At 46.8% G+C, this 13,724-nt stretch overlaps 1 protein-coding gene across 1 annotated transcript in view; it reads left to right on the top strand.

Moving 5' to 3' along the window:
• Positions 1-13,724, top strand: part of LOC139566635 (F-box only protein 41-like) — a 101,757-nt gene that overhangs the window by 68,764 nt on the left and 19,269 nt on the right. Inside the window, exons 5-9 of the mRNA XM_071387872.1 lie at positions 2,712-2,785; positions 8,436-8,833; positions 11,108-11,355; positions 11,704-11,819; positions 12,803-12,955. Coding sequence (XP_071243973.1) covers positions 2,712-2,785; positions 8,436-8,833; positions 11,108-11,355; positions 11,704-11,819; positions 12,803-12,955 — 989 coding nt within the window. The remainder of the gene's footprint in view (positions 1-2,711; positions 2,786-8,435; positions 8,834-11,107; positions 11,356-11,703; positions 11,820-12,802; positions 12,956-13,724) is intronic.

Here is a 13,724-nt window from a genome sequence, read left to right as displayed (position 1 = left end):
AAAACGAGGGTGGTCTATGGTGATTGGCCTAAGAGTGACTGAGGGGTGCGATTAAAGAGCTTATGTTCGGTAATGTGTTATTCTTATGTGATTGCGGTATATAAAAGTACCATGCATATGTAAAATATATGTATATATAGCTGAAAACCTGTAAAAACCAAAAAAGATATGTGTCCTCAGAGGGGGGTGGCGGTGGATTGGTTAGTAAAAATATATAAATTAGAACTATTTGATCATGATGGACATGACGTGGACGTACCACTATGATTTATTGATTGTCAAGTTCCCTCTTGCTGGTGCAGCCCCTTGTTGATACTCCATTGGGGGGTGGATCTCAATAGTGTTAAGGGGTTTCCTTTGTCAGACGGTTATTGTCATGTAAAAGTACGCCGGGCTCAATGTAATTGACCGTTAATTAACATAAACACAAGCCACAAGCCGTCTCTAATAAATCAATTGAATATACACCATCACAATAAATCCATGATTTATTTTAGGCAGGTCTAAAGAAACATTCTGATATGAAGAAAATGTATTTCAGAAGAACAGAACATGGGTTTGCCTACTGTACGGTATGTTATCTGGCTATGTGTCATGTTGTAGGCTTGTTCATTTAGCTGTGCCAGTCCTGTGCCATTATTTGATATTATATGACTTAAGAAAAATGTAAATGAACTTCGCTGAATAAGATCGAAAGGATATGTTTCACATTCCACAGCGAGTGCGCAAATGAAGTGGCTATGTTGAGCATTAAAAGTGATCATTTTAAACAGGTCCTATATGCTAGATTTCGAGTTATTTGGCAACTTTAATTGTGAATGATCCAAACCTTAGAATGTCTTAGAATCAAAACATATATGGGCTGCATGGTGTGACGATAGGCTATTGATGATTTTAAGGAAGTCACAAAAAATGCTTTCACTCTCTTCCTTGCATTCAGGCTGTGCACGCCTTTCTCTCATTAGTTTAATTTAGAAAGGCCCAAAAATGGCCAGGGTAAAAAGTGTCATCCGTATGCACTCGAATAGCGAATGGAGGTCACTTTTCCGCCTGTTAGTTTTTCAATCGTGCCGGATAGGCTACTCCGGTTATTTCACTCCATGCATAAACCACTGTTTGAGGAGCATGCAGCCTCTCGCTGCTGAACAGGTGATATTCCGCCCGAACTCTGTATGCCATGGGCTCTCCAACCCTGTTCCTTCAGCTACCAAGTGCTTAATTTGGGCAACCCAAGTGAAATCCGTTCGGGAACATCGACAGTAACATGTTTTCACAACACATATTTAAATATACTGTTGACAGTCACCCCCCCTTCTCTGCACGCTCGAGAAAGGAATGAGGGAGAGGAGGAGATGGAAACTCACGGCGGTAAGGTATTCTATAACTAAAGGTAATGTGTCAGCCTATTTAATTCTGAAAATATTTTAAATATCCCCTACTACTAGGATGATCAAAATCCGCTATACCGTAGGCTAACTCTGTAAGCCGCATCGCCAAGGCCCTGTACGTTCTCTCTCAGACTCGTGGAATGGAAAGCGGAGCATAAGGTAACCAGGATCCATAATAATACGGTCCACACTCAAAGGCGATTTACTAGAATTTGTTTCATTTTGCAGAATAGGCTAGACCGTTCTGGTTTAATCATCATCTTTAGAAAGCGCTGTCCGTTTCATTGTAATGCTTTGAGACAACATCCGCAACGACCATGTTTTCCACTCCGTTTCTTTCTTCAAACTGATCAGTTTCATTTGCGTTGATGTCCGAGTGGTTAGAGGGACAATAGAGCCCGGAGTACCAGGCCATTAGCGACCCGATGGTCGTTAGCGAGTTGGGTACTACCAACGCGTGTCCAGGGTGCGTAAGAGGAGATTACCGCGGTCATGACTCATGACTGCTCGTGTGGCCGGTATTACGGTCACCGCAACAGACCTAGGTGCGAATACTTTCTGAAGGCACTTGTAGATCAGATTGTGCTGGATAGAAAAGTCATCCGTTGATGCACCTCCATCACAATGTTTTCACCTTATCCTACATTCTCAAATCAGTTTAGATGAAGGGAAAGAGACGAGAACGTTTATATCTGAAGAAGAGAAGTTGATTCTCATTCTTTGATTAACTACACACAATATGTTGTTATTGTTTCATTGGGGAATGTGAGTGTTTTAGCCCAATCACCACCTCCATTGAATGTGAAGCTGCTTTAAACCAATCACCTCTTGGGCTTTGAATGAGAGTAGTTGTCCTAGTTGTTATGGGTCGTATTTAAAAAGGTGTCACACCTGTACACCAGCATTTGAAGTAAGTCTGTTTTACGTGCTTCAGTTTTATTGTGTGTGTGTGTGTAGTATTTATTTGAAACATAGAGTAGATTGAAGAGAAACACTAACAGTGGGATGTGGTGTTGACCCTTGACAAACAAACTCTCCTCTGAATATAACACAGCAGTACATAGTTGCAGGGCACACCAATAGAATATTCAGGTCTATTCAACATTCACTGTGAGTTACAGAACACAAACAGAGGAGTATTTTCACTACAATGTGTAAAGTCCTGTTTTTTTTGTGTTTTTTGGGGGGGAGAAATATCAGAATTCAAGGAAACAGTTTAATGTATTGACACACCTGTCACTCTCCGCCTCATCTCTCCTCTCTTTCTTTCCTTCTTTCTTTTCTTTTTTCTTCTTTCCTTCCTTCCTTCCTTCTTTCTCTCAGAGGAACTCCAGCATCTCGGGGACGTCTAGGGGCATGTACCAAGTGTCTGACCGACGATCCTCTCCCAGCACCGGGTAAGCCAGTCCTCCACACGCTATCCCACACTGCACTGCTCTCCGCCACACAAACAAAGTAGCATAAACTTGCCTGTACACACTGATCTAAGGCCAGTTTAAAAAAAAAATGTATATAACCTTTATTCAACTAGGTAAGTCAGTTAAGAACAAATTCTTATTTACATTGACGGCCTACCCCGGCCAAACCCTAACGACGCTGGGCCAAGTGTGCGCCGCCCTATGGGACTCCCAATCACTGCCGGTTGTGATACAGCCTGGAATCAAACCAGGGTCTGGAGTGACGCCTCCAGCTCTGAGATGCAATGCCTTAGACCGCCGCGCCACTCGGGAGCCCAGAGTTGTGTCCCCTCCCCATGGTTGAGGTTGGAATAGAGGGAGATGAGCTGATTCTAGGTCTGTGCCTATGGGTGACTTCCACATCCCATCTTCACCCTTCACTCTCTGCACTGTAAGTGGCTTTGGATAAGAGCATCTGTTAAAGGTAAGCTGCAACGCAATGCAACCCCCCTGGTGCACTTAGGTACAGTGACTTGATGTGGGGCCATATGCTTGGGGGCCAGTGGTCCAGCAGATGGATTCTGAGCACCAGACCGTGGCCTGAAGTGAGCCGGTGTGCGTCCGACTGGGGCAACAATGACTCAGACCGAACTGGACTCCCGCCCTCGGTGTTGGAAGGTATCAGAGGGCCCCAGCCAGGTAGTGTTTGTCCAGTACTGTGCCCTGGCCCTTTGACAGACTCGCAAAACACAACATCCTGTTTTCCTGCCGGGCGCTGAAGTGAGACCGAATCTGTCAGCCATGCAGAAACAGTAGGGGAATGTTCTGTCCTAGCTCTTGCCTCCCGCCACGATGCGTTCCCACTCACACCAAATGCACACAAGCGAACATGGCACACACATACACACACAGTACCAGCCGTGGGGCATCACCACTGCTCTTTGACACATGCTTGTAAATGACGGCGGTCACTGACAGTAAGGACTTAAAGTGTCAGTCCTGCTTTCTCAGGCCTGGCTGCCTCTGTGGGCACAGGGCAGAGAGAGTGAGGGGGAGCAATACAGAAAGCGAAAGACAGAGCGAGAACCTGTTTACTTTTTGTTTCGGTGTGTTCATGGATAACTTGTCATATTTGGTTCACCCCCTACTCAGATTAGTGAACTATGTGATTTATGTTGGGTATGAATAAACAAGCAAACATTAGATTGGGATGAAATGGTAAGTTACAGGTGGTTTTCGCCCTATTGATTCCTCAATTCTAAATGTCAAAGTTTCGACTCACTGACACTAAAGTCGTCCTAACCAAGGATATGATTCATTCCGTATGGTTTTCAGATCGTCACCGACTGATCTTCTCATCTTTGTGCAATGATGCTTCTTCATGTGTATTTTGATTTGAGTAGCTCACTGAATGGTCCAAATTCGACCCCCCCCCCCCCCCCTCATCACATTCATTTTGAGACGCCCATCTCATTCTCTTTCCTTCACTGCTGATCCAAACCCACCCACACTGGGCTGCATCCCAAATGGCATCCTATTCCCTATTTAGCGCACTACTTTTGTAAATAAAAATGGACTAGGGTGCCTTTTGGTATGCAGCCCTGGAGCCCTTGTATGATGATCAAGCTCCGTATCACCATAGTATCATATCCACACAGAACATTGTGTATTTTTAAATGTAGACCTTTTCTGCATCGTTATGTAACTCTGTGTGTTTGTGTACGTGCGCACGCGTGCTTCTGTGAATGCATGTGTGTAACTCGTGATTTTACCGGCCTTCTGTCACACAACTTCCGCGTACCTCAGACGATGACACCGTCCCTCTTCAGCCTTCGTTTTTTGGCGAGACAATCGTGAAGTCACACACACGCACGCACGCACGCACGCACGCACGCACGCACACACACACACACACACACACACACACACACTCCTCCCAAGCCTTCCCGAGTACAGTGAATCATGATGGTAGTTAGTCACTAAGTGACCATTTCACTTCCTAGATTAGAACGTTCCATTCATGCCCTCGGTCTCCCAGAGATGAATATGATTTATTTGTTCCAAATGCAGTGACGGAAGATGCTATTTAGGTGCTTGTTTGAGAAATAGATATTTGACACTTTGCATATTTGGGTTTAAAAAATATCTTGTTTTGTTGCTTTACTGACGTTGTCTGGATAATTCGCACTGAAATCATCGACTCCATTTTGCACCGAGATGGCTACTCTGTCGCCCATCCTGAGCCCCACTGTGCATTACTGTACTTCCCTGTTATACACTTGAATAATGATCTGTACCCAATTAGCCAGCGCTGCTGATTGAGTCCACAATATTGATCCAACCTGTGGCTTTTATTGCTAAAGCCACCAGTCCAATATAGGTTGTGTACCAAGTACCACCTTATTCCCTATACAGTGTGCTACTTTTGACTAGAGCCCTATCTGCCCTGGTCAGACGTAGGGCATTGTATAGGGAATAGGGTGCCATTTGGGATTCAACCAAAGTCACAATGCCAAGTGGCCTCTCCTCTGCTTCTTATGCGGTGTCACTAGGGTCTAAGGTATGCATATTCTACCGTAGTGGAGATGAGGTGAACACATGCACATTTGGGAGTATTCCATTGGTTCCATGGTGCCAGGCAAGCTCAATCGAGCACAGTACTATTTGAATCCAGTTCTGGTGTGGATTTACCAGGTGCACCTCAAATCGCTATCTTCATATCAACTTCTAGTTATTTCACTGCAGGAGTCGTATAGCAGCTTGATATAATCGCCTAGACTGTTTTACATTCACTCTGAATTCAGGATGCGTTAGCCACGGTCGCTAATTAGCTAGCTAAACCGCAGGATGGTTGTGTTTTGATGTCAAAGTCCTGTAGCGTGTGTGCATGTCAGTGTACAGCAGCATCTTTGTTCGCTCGCTCTCTCTCTGTCTGTGTGTGTGTGTGTGTGTGTGTGTGTGTGTGTGTGTGTGTGTGTGTGTGTGTGTGTGTGTGTGTGTGTGTGTGTGTGTGTGTGTGTGTGTGTGTGTGTGTGTGTGTGTGTGTGTGTGTGTGTGTGTGTGTGTGTGTGTGTGTGCGCACGCGCGGACTGGCTGCCTTAGAACAACTGCTGTTTCCAGAAGCAGTCACTGTAGTCAATTTTGCCCCAAAGCAATCCCTCCCTCTCACTCCTCATGATCTAAATTGGTCTACTTCATGTTTCCTCAGAGCTTTCAAGCACTTTTATGCTGAAGTAGTATCTTCACTCTCCTCTGATGTTATTCTACATTTTGAGATACAGTCTAAAGTAGTTGTTGTTGCGTAGTTGAAGCGTCTTGTCAGCACCAATAGTTTGAGTCTTTGTCCGTGATGAAGAGGGAATGTGTTCACAGCCTGGCTTATGAACTCCAGAATGTCTCCCTCGGTTGACTAAAATGTCACTATCATAAATGATTTCCGAAAAAGGGATAGTCGTAGACGATAATGTTAATGATCCATTTTATATAGCGGAGCCGTTTTTTCTAAATCGAAAAGTGCTTTACACGTAGGCATACATGTATTAAAGCAATTGGTTATATTGAAATGCTGAGGGAAGGGAATGTACCACACTCATATCTACAGTATCTAGATAATATTATATATCTACAGTATCTATTTCAAAGAATATGTAATGATATACCAACCTATTAAAAAGTCTCCTTCCCATACATACACTACACAACCAAAAATATGTCTACACGATTGCACTGTATGTTTGTACACTACATGACCAAAAGAATGCTCGTCGAACATCTCATTCCAAAATCATGGGAATTAACATGGAGTTGGGCCCCCCTTTGCTGCAATAACAGCCTCCACCCTTCTTGGGAAGGCTTTCCGCTAGATGTTGGAACATTGCTGGGGGACTTGATTCCATTCAGCCACAAAAGCATTAGTGAGGTCGGGCACTGATGTTGGGCGATTAAGCCTGGCTCTCAGTCGGCGTTCCAATTCATCCCAAAGGTGTTCGATGGGGTTGAGGTCAGGGCTCTGTGCAGGCCAGTCAAGTTCTACCACACCGATCTCGACAAACCATTTCTGTATGGACCTCGGTTTGTGCACGGTGGCATTGTAATGCTGAAACAGGAAAGGGTATTCGCCAAACTGTTGCCACAAAGTTGAAAGCGCAGAATCATCTGGAATGTCATTGCATGCTGTCGCGTTAAGATTCCCCTTCACTGGAACTAAGGGGCCTAGCCCGAACCATGAAAAACAGCCCCAGACCATTATTCCTCCTCCACCAAACTTTACAGTTGGCACTATGCATTGGGGCAGGTAGCGTTCTCCTGGCATCTGCCAAACTCCGATTCGTCCGTCCGACTGCCAGATGGTGAAGTGTGATTCATCACTCCAGAGAACACGTTTCCACTGCTCCAGAGTCCAATGATGGCGAGCTTTACACCACTCCAGCCGACGTTTGGCATTGCTGATCTTAGGCTTGTGTATGGCTGTTTGGAACTCGGTCATGAGTGGATGTACTTTTTGTTGTTGTGGGGGCTCTAATTTTCCATGCAGTTGAAAGTTTCTGCTGTACAAATGCCTGGGGTCTCCACTTAACCCAGTAATAATCCAGAGCACAGGAGCTGGGTATAAATATGAATATCCATGAAAATGGCCACTAGCATAAAATCTGCATTTGTTTCCCCCCTACTTTTTTCATGGTTCATATTACTGGTAAGGGAATAATTCCTCCTGTCTTTCAGGCTGACTTTAAAGCACTACAGTATGTTGTAGTCGATTTAAACTTTATTACCTTTGGTAAAATATATCATTTTAGAAAGGCTCTGTAGGTGCGTTGATTGACAATCGCGGACACACATGTTTTCAGCGTGTGTGTGTCAGTCAATGGGGAAAGTGTCAAAATACCTTTTATATTCTCAATGCTACAGGGAGGGACATGTTAAATTGTGCCTCAGATTTTTGGGACATGTAGCCACTGCCAGAAGGCAGTAAGTTCGTGAAATGCATTCTGGGTAAAAAGAGCTGTCCTTGAGGGGCACAGTGTTTCCAGCTGGGACTATGGCCAGAATCCTAGTCACTGCCAAGACATTAGTCAAATATGTGTCTGCAAACTTAAAGGGACACACCACATCACTATTCAAGTATGTCTGCACAAACTTAGTTTAAGGGACACCTTCAAAACACCCCTAGACAAGTGTCACACCCAACCCTGTGCAGTTACTACAAGGTTTAAAAAAACAAAACAAAAACAATGTGCAGGTTGCAGATACGTTTCATATCCTTCGTTTTGGAAGTCGTTAATCTTACAAAGGTCTCAGTAAGTATTGGTCTATACTGAGCTGTGGAAACCATGGCAACACACTTTTGGGCTGTAGAATCATGCGGTATCAGGAAGTGACAACGTGTGGTGGCTCCACTGCCACTTCTCCTCATCTCAGCCGATCACTGACCTGACAAAACAGATCTGGGACCAGGCTACAGTAACACAGATGACCTATCTGATGGAACCTGTGTAGAGTAATCTAATACTGTATACGTTTCAATGGTTTCTGTCTGTTAGTTGTCCATGTGTAAAGTGTCCACAAAAGTTGCTTTGAGTTAGTTTTTTTTGAAGTGGTACCACTGAGTATAACTTATCCCCTCTCTTCCGTTCTCTCCCCCCCCCCCCAGAGTGTCGGGCCGGGTCAAGTCCTGCTCCCAGGGCTCAGGCGGGGGCTACGACAGCGGCGACAGCGTGGAGATGCACGCCATGGAAGAGTGCCCCGAGGGCCAGTACTACCACGTCCAGTGTCGGCTGGGGGAAGGGGGCGGACAGGGAGGGGGCGGACAGTGCTACGAGAGGGCCGGGGTGTCCCGGAGCTGGGGGCTCCGCAAGCAGGCCATCCAGAACTGGCAGAGGCGACCCTACCGGAACAGCACGGAGGGGGAGGAGGGTGACGTGTCGGACGTGGGCTCCAGGACTACCGAGTCGGAGGCGGAGATGTGGGAGCAGCAGGAGAGGAGGGCCACCATGGCTGAGACGCAGCAGTCTGGGGCACCGAGACAATCTGGGTACCGCCTAGCCACAGGTAGGAATGGATAGGAGGCTAGGCTAAGCTACGTTACTAATCTTTACCTTGCTTAGTCACAGGTACAGTACGGTAGAAGGCTAGGCTAGACTACGTTGCTAATCTTAATCTTTGTTGACTGGCCTTTATTTAGCCAGGTAGGAGGCTAAGTCGCTTACCATTTTTTTTTTACCCTGATTTATCCGTTGATTGATTGCTTAATTGTTACTCAGCAGATACTTGTAACACTCCACTTGTAATGTACTGGTGATTTACAGAAAGAATCAGTGATTTCTAAAGGGAACAGCTGTCGCATGTCTGGCACACCGTATGACCCTGAGCCTGCCTGCCATCCTGCCAATGGCACCTGCAGCACACACACACAGACGTACGGACAGTATCCCCTCCCTCACTCATACTCACACACACACACACACACACACACACACTGTCCTGCGGCCCAGGCTAACAGTAGTCAGGTCTGTCAGAGAAGGGCAGAAGGACGGTGGCTGGTGTGAAACTGGGTCATGGCAGTTCTAGTCCCAGGTGTTCCAGGGTAAGGCTGTCCAGAGAACAGTGATGGACGACTAATGACCAGAGCGCTCCACAAACTGATTCCGAATCAGCCCAGGGCGCCCTGTCATAGAGGGATGACTTTTCACCAGACTGCTCTACTCTCACACACACTACCCAGATAGATCACGCATGAACAAGGGGATTGTGTGTGTGTGTGTGTACTGTACCGTTCCCAGGGTTTTATACTGTTATGCGACAGTATGGCTGAACTTTCTCATATTGATAGAACCATAGGGCTCTCCTCAAAAGTTGTGCACTACATAGGGAATGGCGTGCTATTTGGGCCGCAGACGTTGACAGTGTTGACGAGAGAACCAATGGATAAACTACTCTTTACCTTCACCACTCCTGGTTCCAACAAAGCAAGCGTCTCTCTCCCTTAGTTGCCTTCCCCAGCCAAGATCCCACGATTCCTGACTGGCGACCTCCATTTTATTTCGGAACACCTTGGGTTGCGTCTCAAGCGGCGTCCCTATTCCCAATTTGGTGCCCTACTTTTCTACCAGGCACAGTAGAGAACAGGGGGCCATTTGGGATGCAAACCCTTTTGCACATGGCAATAGCCGCAGTCAGAGAGACCAGGTGCATCATCGGAGAGAGTAAGGATGCTTCCCAAATGGCACCCTATTCCATATATGCGCCCTGGTCAAAAGTAGTGCACTATAAAGGGAATAGGGGGTCTTTTGGGATGTGGACTTACCTAGGACAGAAGCCATTGAAACATGCCCATTTTGCCTTAAATGGACACATTTTTGGGCAAAAGAAAGATCTACCCTATTCTCATTTTGGTTACAGCTACTTGGCAAAGGAGCTACTGTAAACCCAAACAGGCAATAAAGCTGTCCTTTTTGACACAGCCCAGAATGTCTGGTATGAGAATTCAAATTGGCACCACCACCATTACATAATATTACTTGTCATGTAAATTACATTTTATGCTCTGACATTGTCCTCCATATAAGATTCTCAAAGCGTTTGCCAGGGTGGAGTTTGAAATGGCACATATCAGCGTATCACACGGTATGACTGCTAGTATGCATTGGTAGATCGCTAGCTGGCGTAGGCGGTGTGCCTCTCGCCGCGAGGCCTGTCGCTTCCAAAGCCTCCTTCGCTTCTTCTTTTCCAAGGCCGACAGGGATGACACGGGCGATGACTCAATCACATGGATTGATGCCTGCTGGGAGAAATGGAAATGTGCTAGAGTCGGTTTGGTCACATGGTATTGGCCAATACAGTACATGTCTTCAATGGCAGATATTTGAATGCTCAGGTCTGTGTTTGAGGGGGAATGCAATAAGTCTCAAGTGGATCACTTGCACCACATTGTGGCTATTTTGTAGAATGCCACTAATATATTTTTGCGACTCCGGATGGCGTCTCTAACTAACCTCCGTCTCTTTCCCCTCCACCTTTCTTTCTCTGACTAAACCCCCTGCCTCCTCATCCTCCTCTCTCCTCCCCTTCTCCACCTTTCTCTTTTTTTCTTAACCCCCCCTCTCCTCATCCTCTCTTTTCTCCTTGCCTTCGGCACTTATCTCTTTCTTTACCGACCCTCCTTCTCACCATCCCCCTCCTTTGTCTTCAACCCCCTCTCCCCCTCCATCTTTCTCTACCTACCTGACTAATATCCCGGTCCCTCCCCCTCCACTCTCTTTTCCCCTCTCCACCTCTCTTTCTTCACCTAACCTCTATCCTCTTTCTCTCTTCCCGACGCTGCAGGCCGGTCCGAGGGGGGCTACCGTCACAACAAGCCGTGTCGCCACGACAAGAGCCCGTCCCGGTCCAACAGCGAGGTGATCAGCCCGGAGATACTGAAAATGAGGGCGGCTCTGTTCTGTATCTTTACCTACCTGGACACCAAGACCCTGTTGAGGGCCGCGGAGGTCTGCAGGGACTGGAGGTTTGTGGCCCGCCACCCTGCCGTGTGGACCCGGGTGCTGCTGGAGAACGCCCGCATCTCCTCCAAGGTAGAGGACACGGATCGTACACGCGGAACGACAGACCAAACACACGTACACACCACAGGAGGCTGCTGAGGGGAGAACAGAGCAAAGGGAATGGCATCAAACACCTGGACACCACGTGTTTGATGTATTTGATACCATTCTACTGATTCCGCTCCAGTCACTACCACGAGCCCGTTCTTCCCAATGAAGGTGCCACCAACCTCCTGTGGTACACACACATTATGCACCTGCACACACGCGCACCGATTCTGCTGATGGTTTACTTGCAGTAATTGTGATATGTGTTACAGTGAGAGCTTCGAGCGTCTGCTAAATTACTAAAATGTAACTGTCATTTCTTCGTCCCAGTTCCTGAGTACACTGTCCCAGTGGTGCACCCAGACCCATTCCCTCATCCTCCAGAACCTCAAACCACGACAGAGGGGCAAGAAGGAGATCAAGGAGGAGTACCTCAAGAGCACACGGTGAGAGGAGAGGCGTGTGCGTGTGTGTCATGGACTGATTTCCCTCTGTACAGCGAACAGCAGGGGTCTGCAGTACTCTCCCTCCTTCTCTTTTGTCATTCTCTCCTTGACCTCTCCCCATCATCTCTTCTTCCCCTCTCCCCATCATCTCTCCTTCCCCTCTCCCCATCATCTCTCCTTCCCCTCTCCCCATCATCTCTCCTTCCCTCTCCCCATCATCTCCTTCCCCTCTCCCCATCATCTCTCCTTCCCCTCTCCCCATCATCTCTCCTTCCCCTCTCCCCATCATTTCTCCTTCCCCTCTCCTTCCCCTCTCTCCATCATCTCTCCTTCCCCTCTCCCCATCATTTCTCCTTCCCCTCTCCCCATCATCTCTCCTTCCCCTCTCCATCATCTCTCCTTCCCCTTTCCCCATCATCTCTCCTTCCCCTCTCTCCATCATCTCTCCTTCCCCTTTCCCCATCATCTCTCCTTCCTAGTCTATATACCGTAGCAGGTTGAGAAAGAGCCTGGGGCTTTCTCACACAATCTCATTCCTGACATTGTGAGTGTTTGTGAATGTGTGTATGCACTGCCTTGTATGAGTGTGTGCACGAGTGTGCGCACACTGTAATCAGATGCTTGCTCGCGTTATCCCTCCTTAGCCTTATGAATACAACATAGCTTTTATTCTATTCGATTATGCTTTCCACAAACCAATTGAATACATTTTAGTACATCATTTTTCTTGACTCTCTTGTTCAGAGCAGCATGACGCCATGCACTATTAACATTCTACTGCTTAGACAGACAAATCCAAATCCATTGCTGCAGTGCCTTGTTAAACTCAAGGACAATACTCATTCTGCACTGAGTAATTGGTTACTCAGCAACAGTGGTTGTTCCTTATTAACTTGTTTGTTGTATGTCTGCCTCTCTCTCTCTGTTTTTCTGTCTGTCCTTGTCTCTCTCTCTCTCCTCTTGCTTTTTCTCCCTCTCTCCAGTGGTTGTCTGGAGGAGGGTCTGGAGTCCTTGCTAAAGGCTACAGGAGGGAACCTGTTGATCCTCAAGGTGTCTCATTGTCCCAACCTGCTAACTGACCGCTCCCTGTGGCTCGCCAGCTGCTACTGCCGAGCCCTGCAGGCCGTCACTTACAGGTACTACCACCAGGGGGCGATCACACATAGTACAGTGTGTATATATAATACAGTACAGTATACACACAATATAGTACAGTGGATTTGGAGAGTATTCAAAGACTCCTTGACTTTTTCCACATTTTGTTACAGCCTTATTTTGAAATTTGATTAAATCGCTTTTCCCCCTCATCAATCTACACACAATACCCCATGATGACAAGGCAAAAACAGGTTTAGACATTTTTGCAAATGTATCAACAATAAAAACAGATTTTACATAAGTGTGCAGACTCTTTACTCAGTACTTTGTTGAAGCACTTTTGGCAGCAATTACAGCCTCTAGTCTTCTTGGGTTTGACGCTACAAGCTTGGCACACCTGTAATTGGGGAGTTTCTCCCATTCTTCTCTGCAGATCCTCTCAACCTCTGTCAGGTTGGATGGGGAGCGTCGCTGCACAGCTATTTTCAGGTCTCCCCAGAGATGTTAGATCGGGTTCAAGTCCGAGCTCTGGCTGGGCCACTCAAGGACTTTCAGAGACTTGTCCAGAAGCCACTCCTACGTTGTCTTGGCTGTGTGCTTAGGGTCATTGTCCTGTTGGAAGGTGAATCTTCGTCCCAGTCTGAGGTCCTGAGCAGGTTTTCATCAAGGATCTCTCTGTACTTTGCTCCTTTCCCTCGATCCTGACTAGTCTCCTTGTCTAGTCTCTGCCGCTGAAAAACATCGCCACCACCATTCTTCACTGTGGGGATGGTGCCAGGTTTCCTCCAAACGTGACGCTTGGCATTT

The sequence above is a fragment of the Salvelinus alpinus genome, chromosome 39 (genome assembly GCF_045679555.1).
Source record: "Salvelinus alpinus chromosome 39, SLU_Salpinus.1, whole genome shotgun sequence".
NCBI lineage: Eukaryota > Metazoa > Chordata > Actinopteri > Salmoniformes > Salmonidae > Salvelinus > Salvelinus alpinus.
Note: the sequence above shows the minus strand (reverse complement) of the source record. Positions and strands in the feature narration are given on the sequence as shown.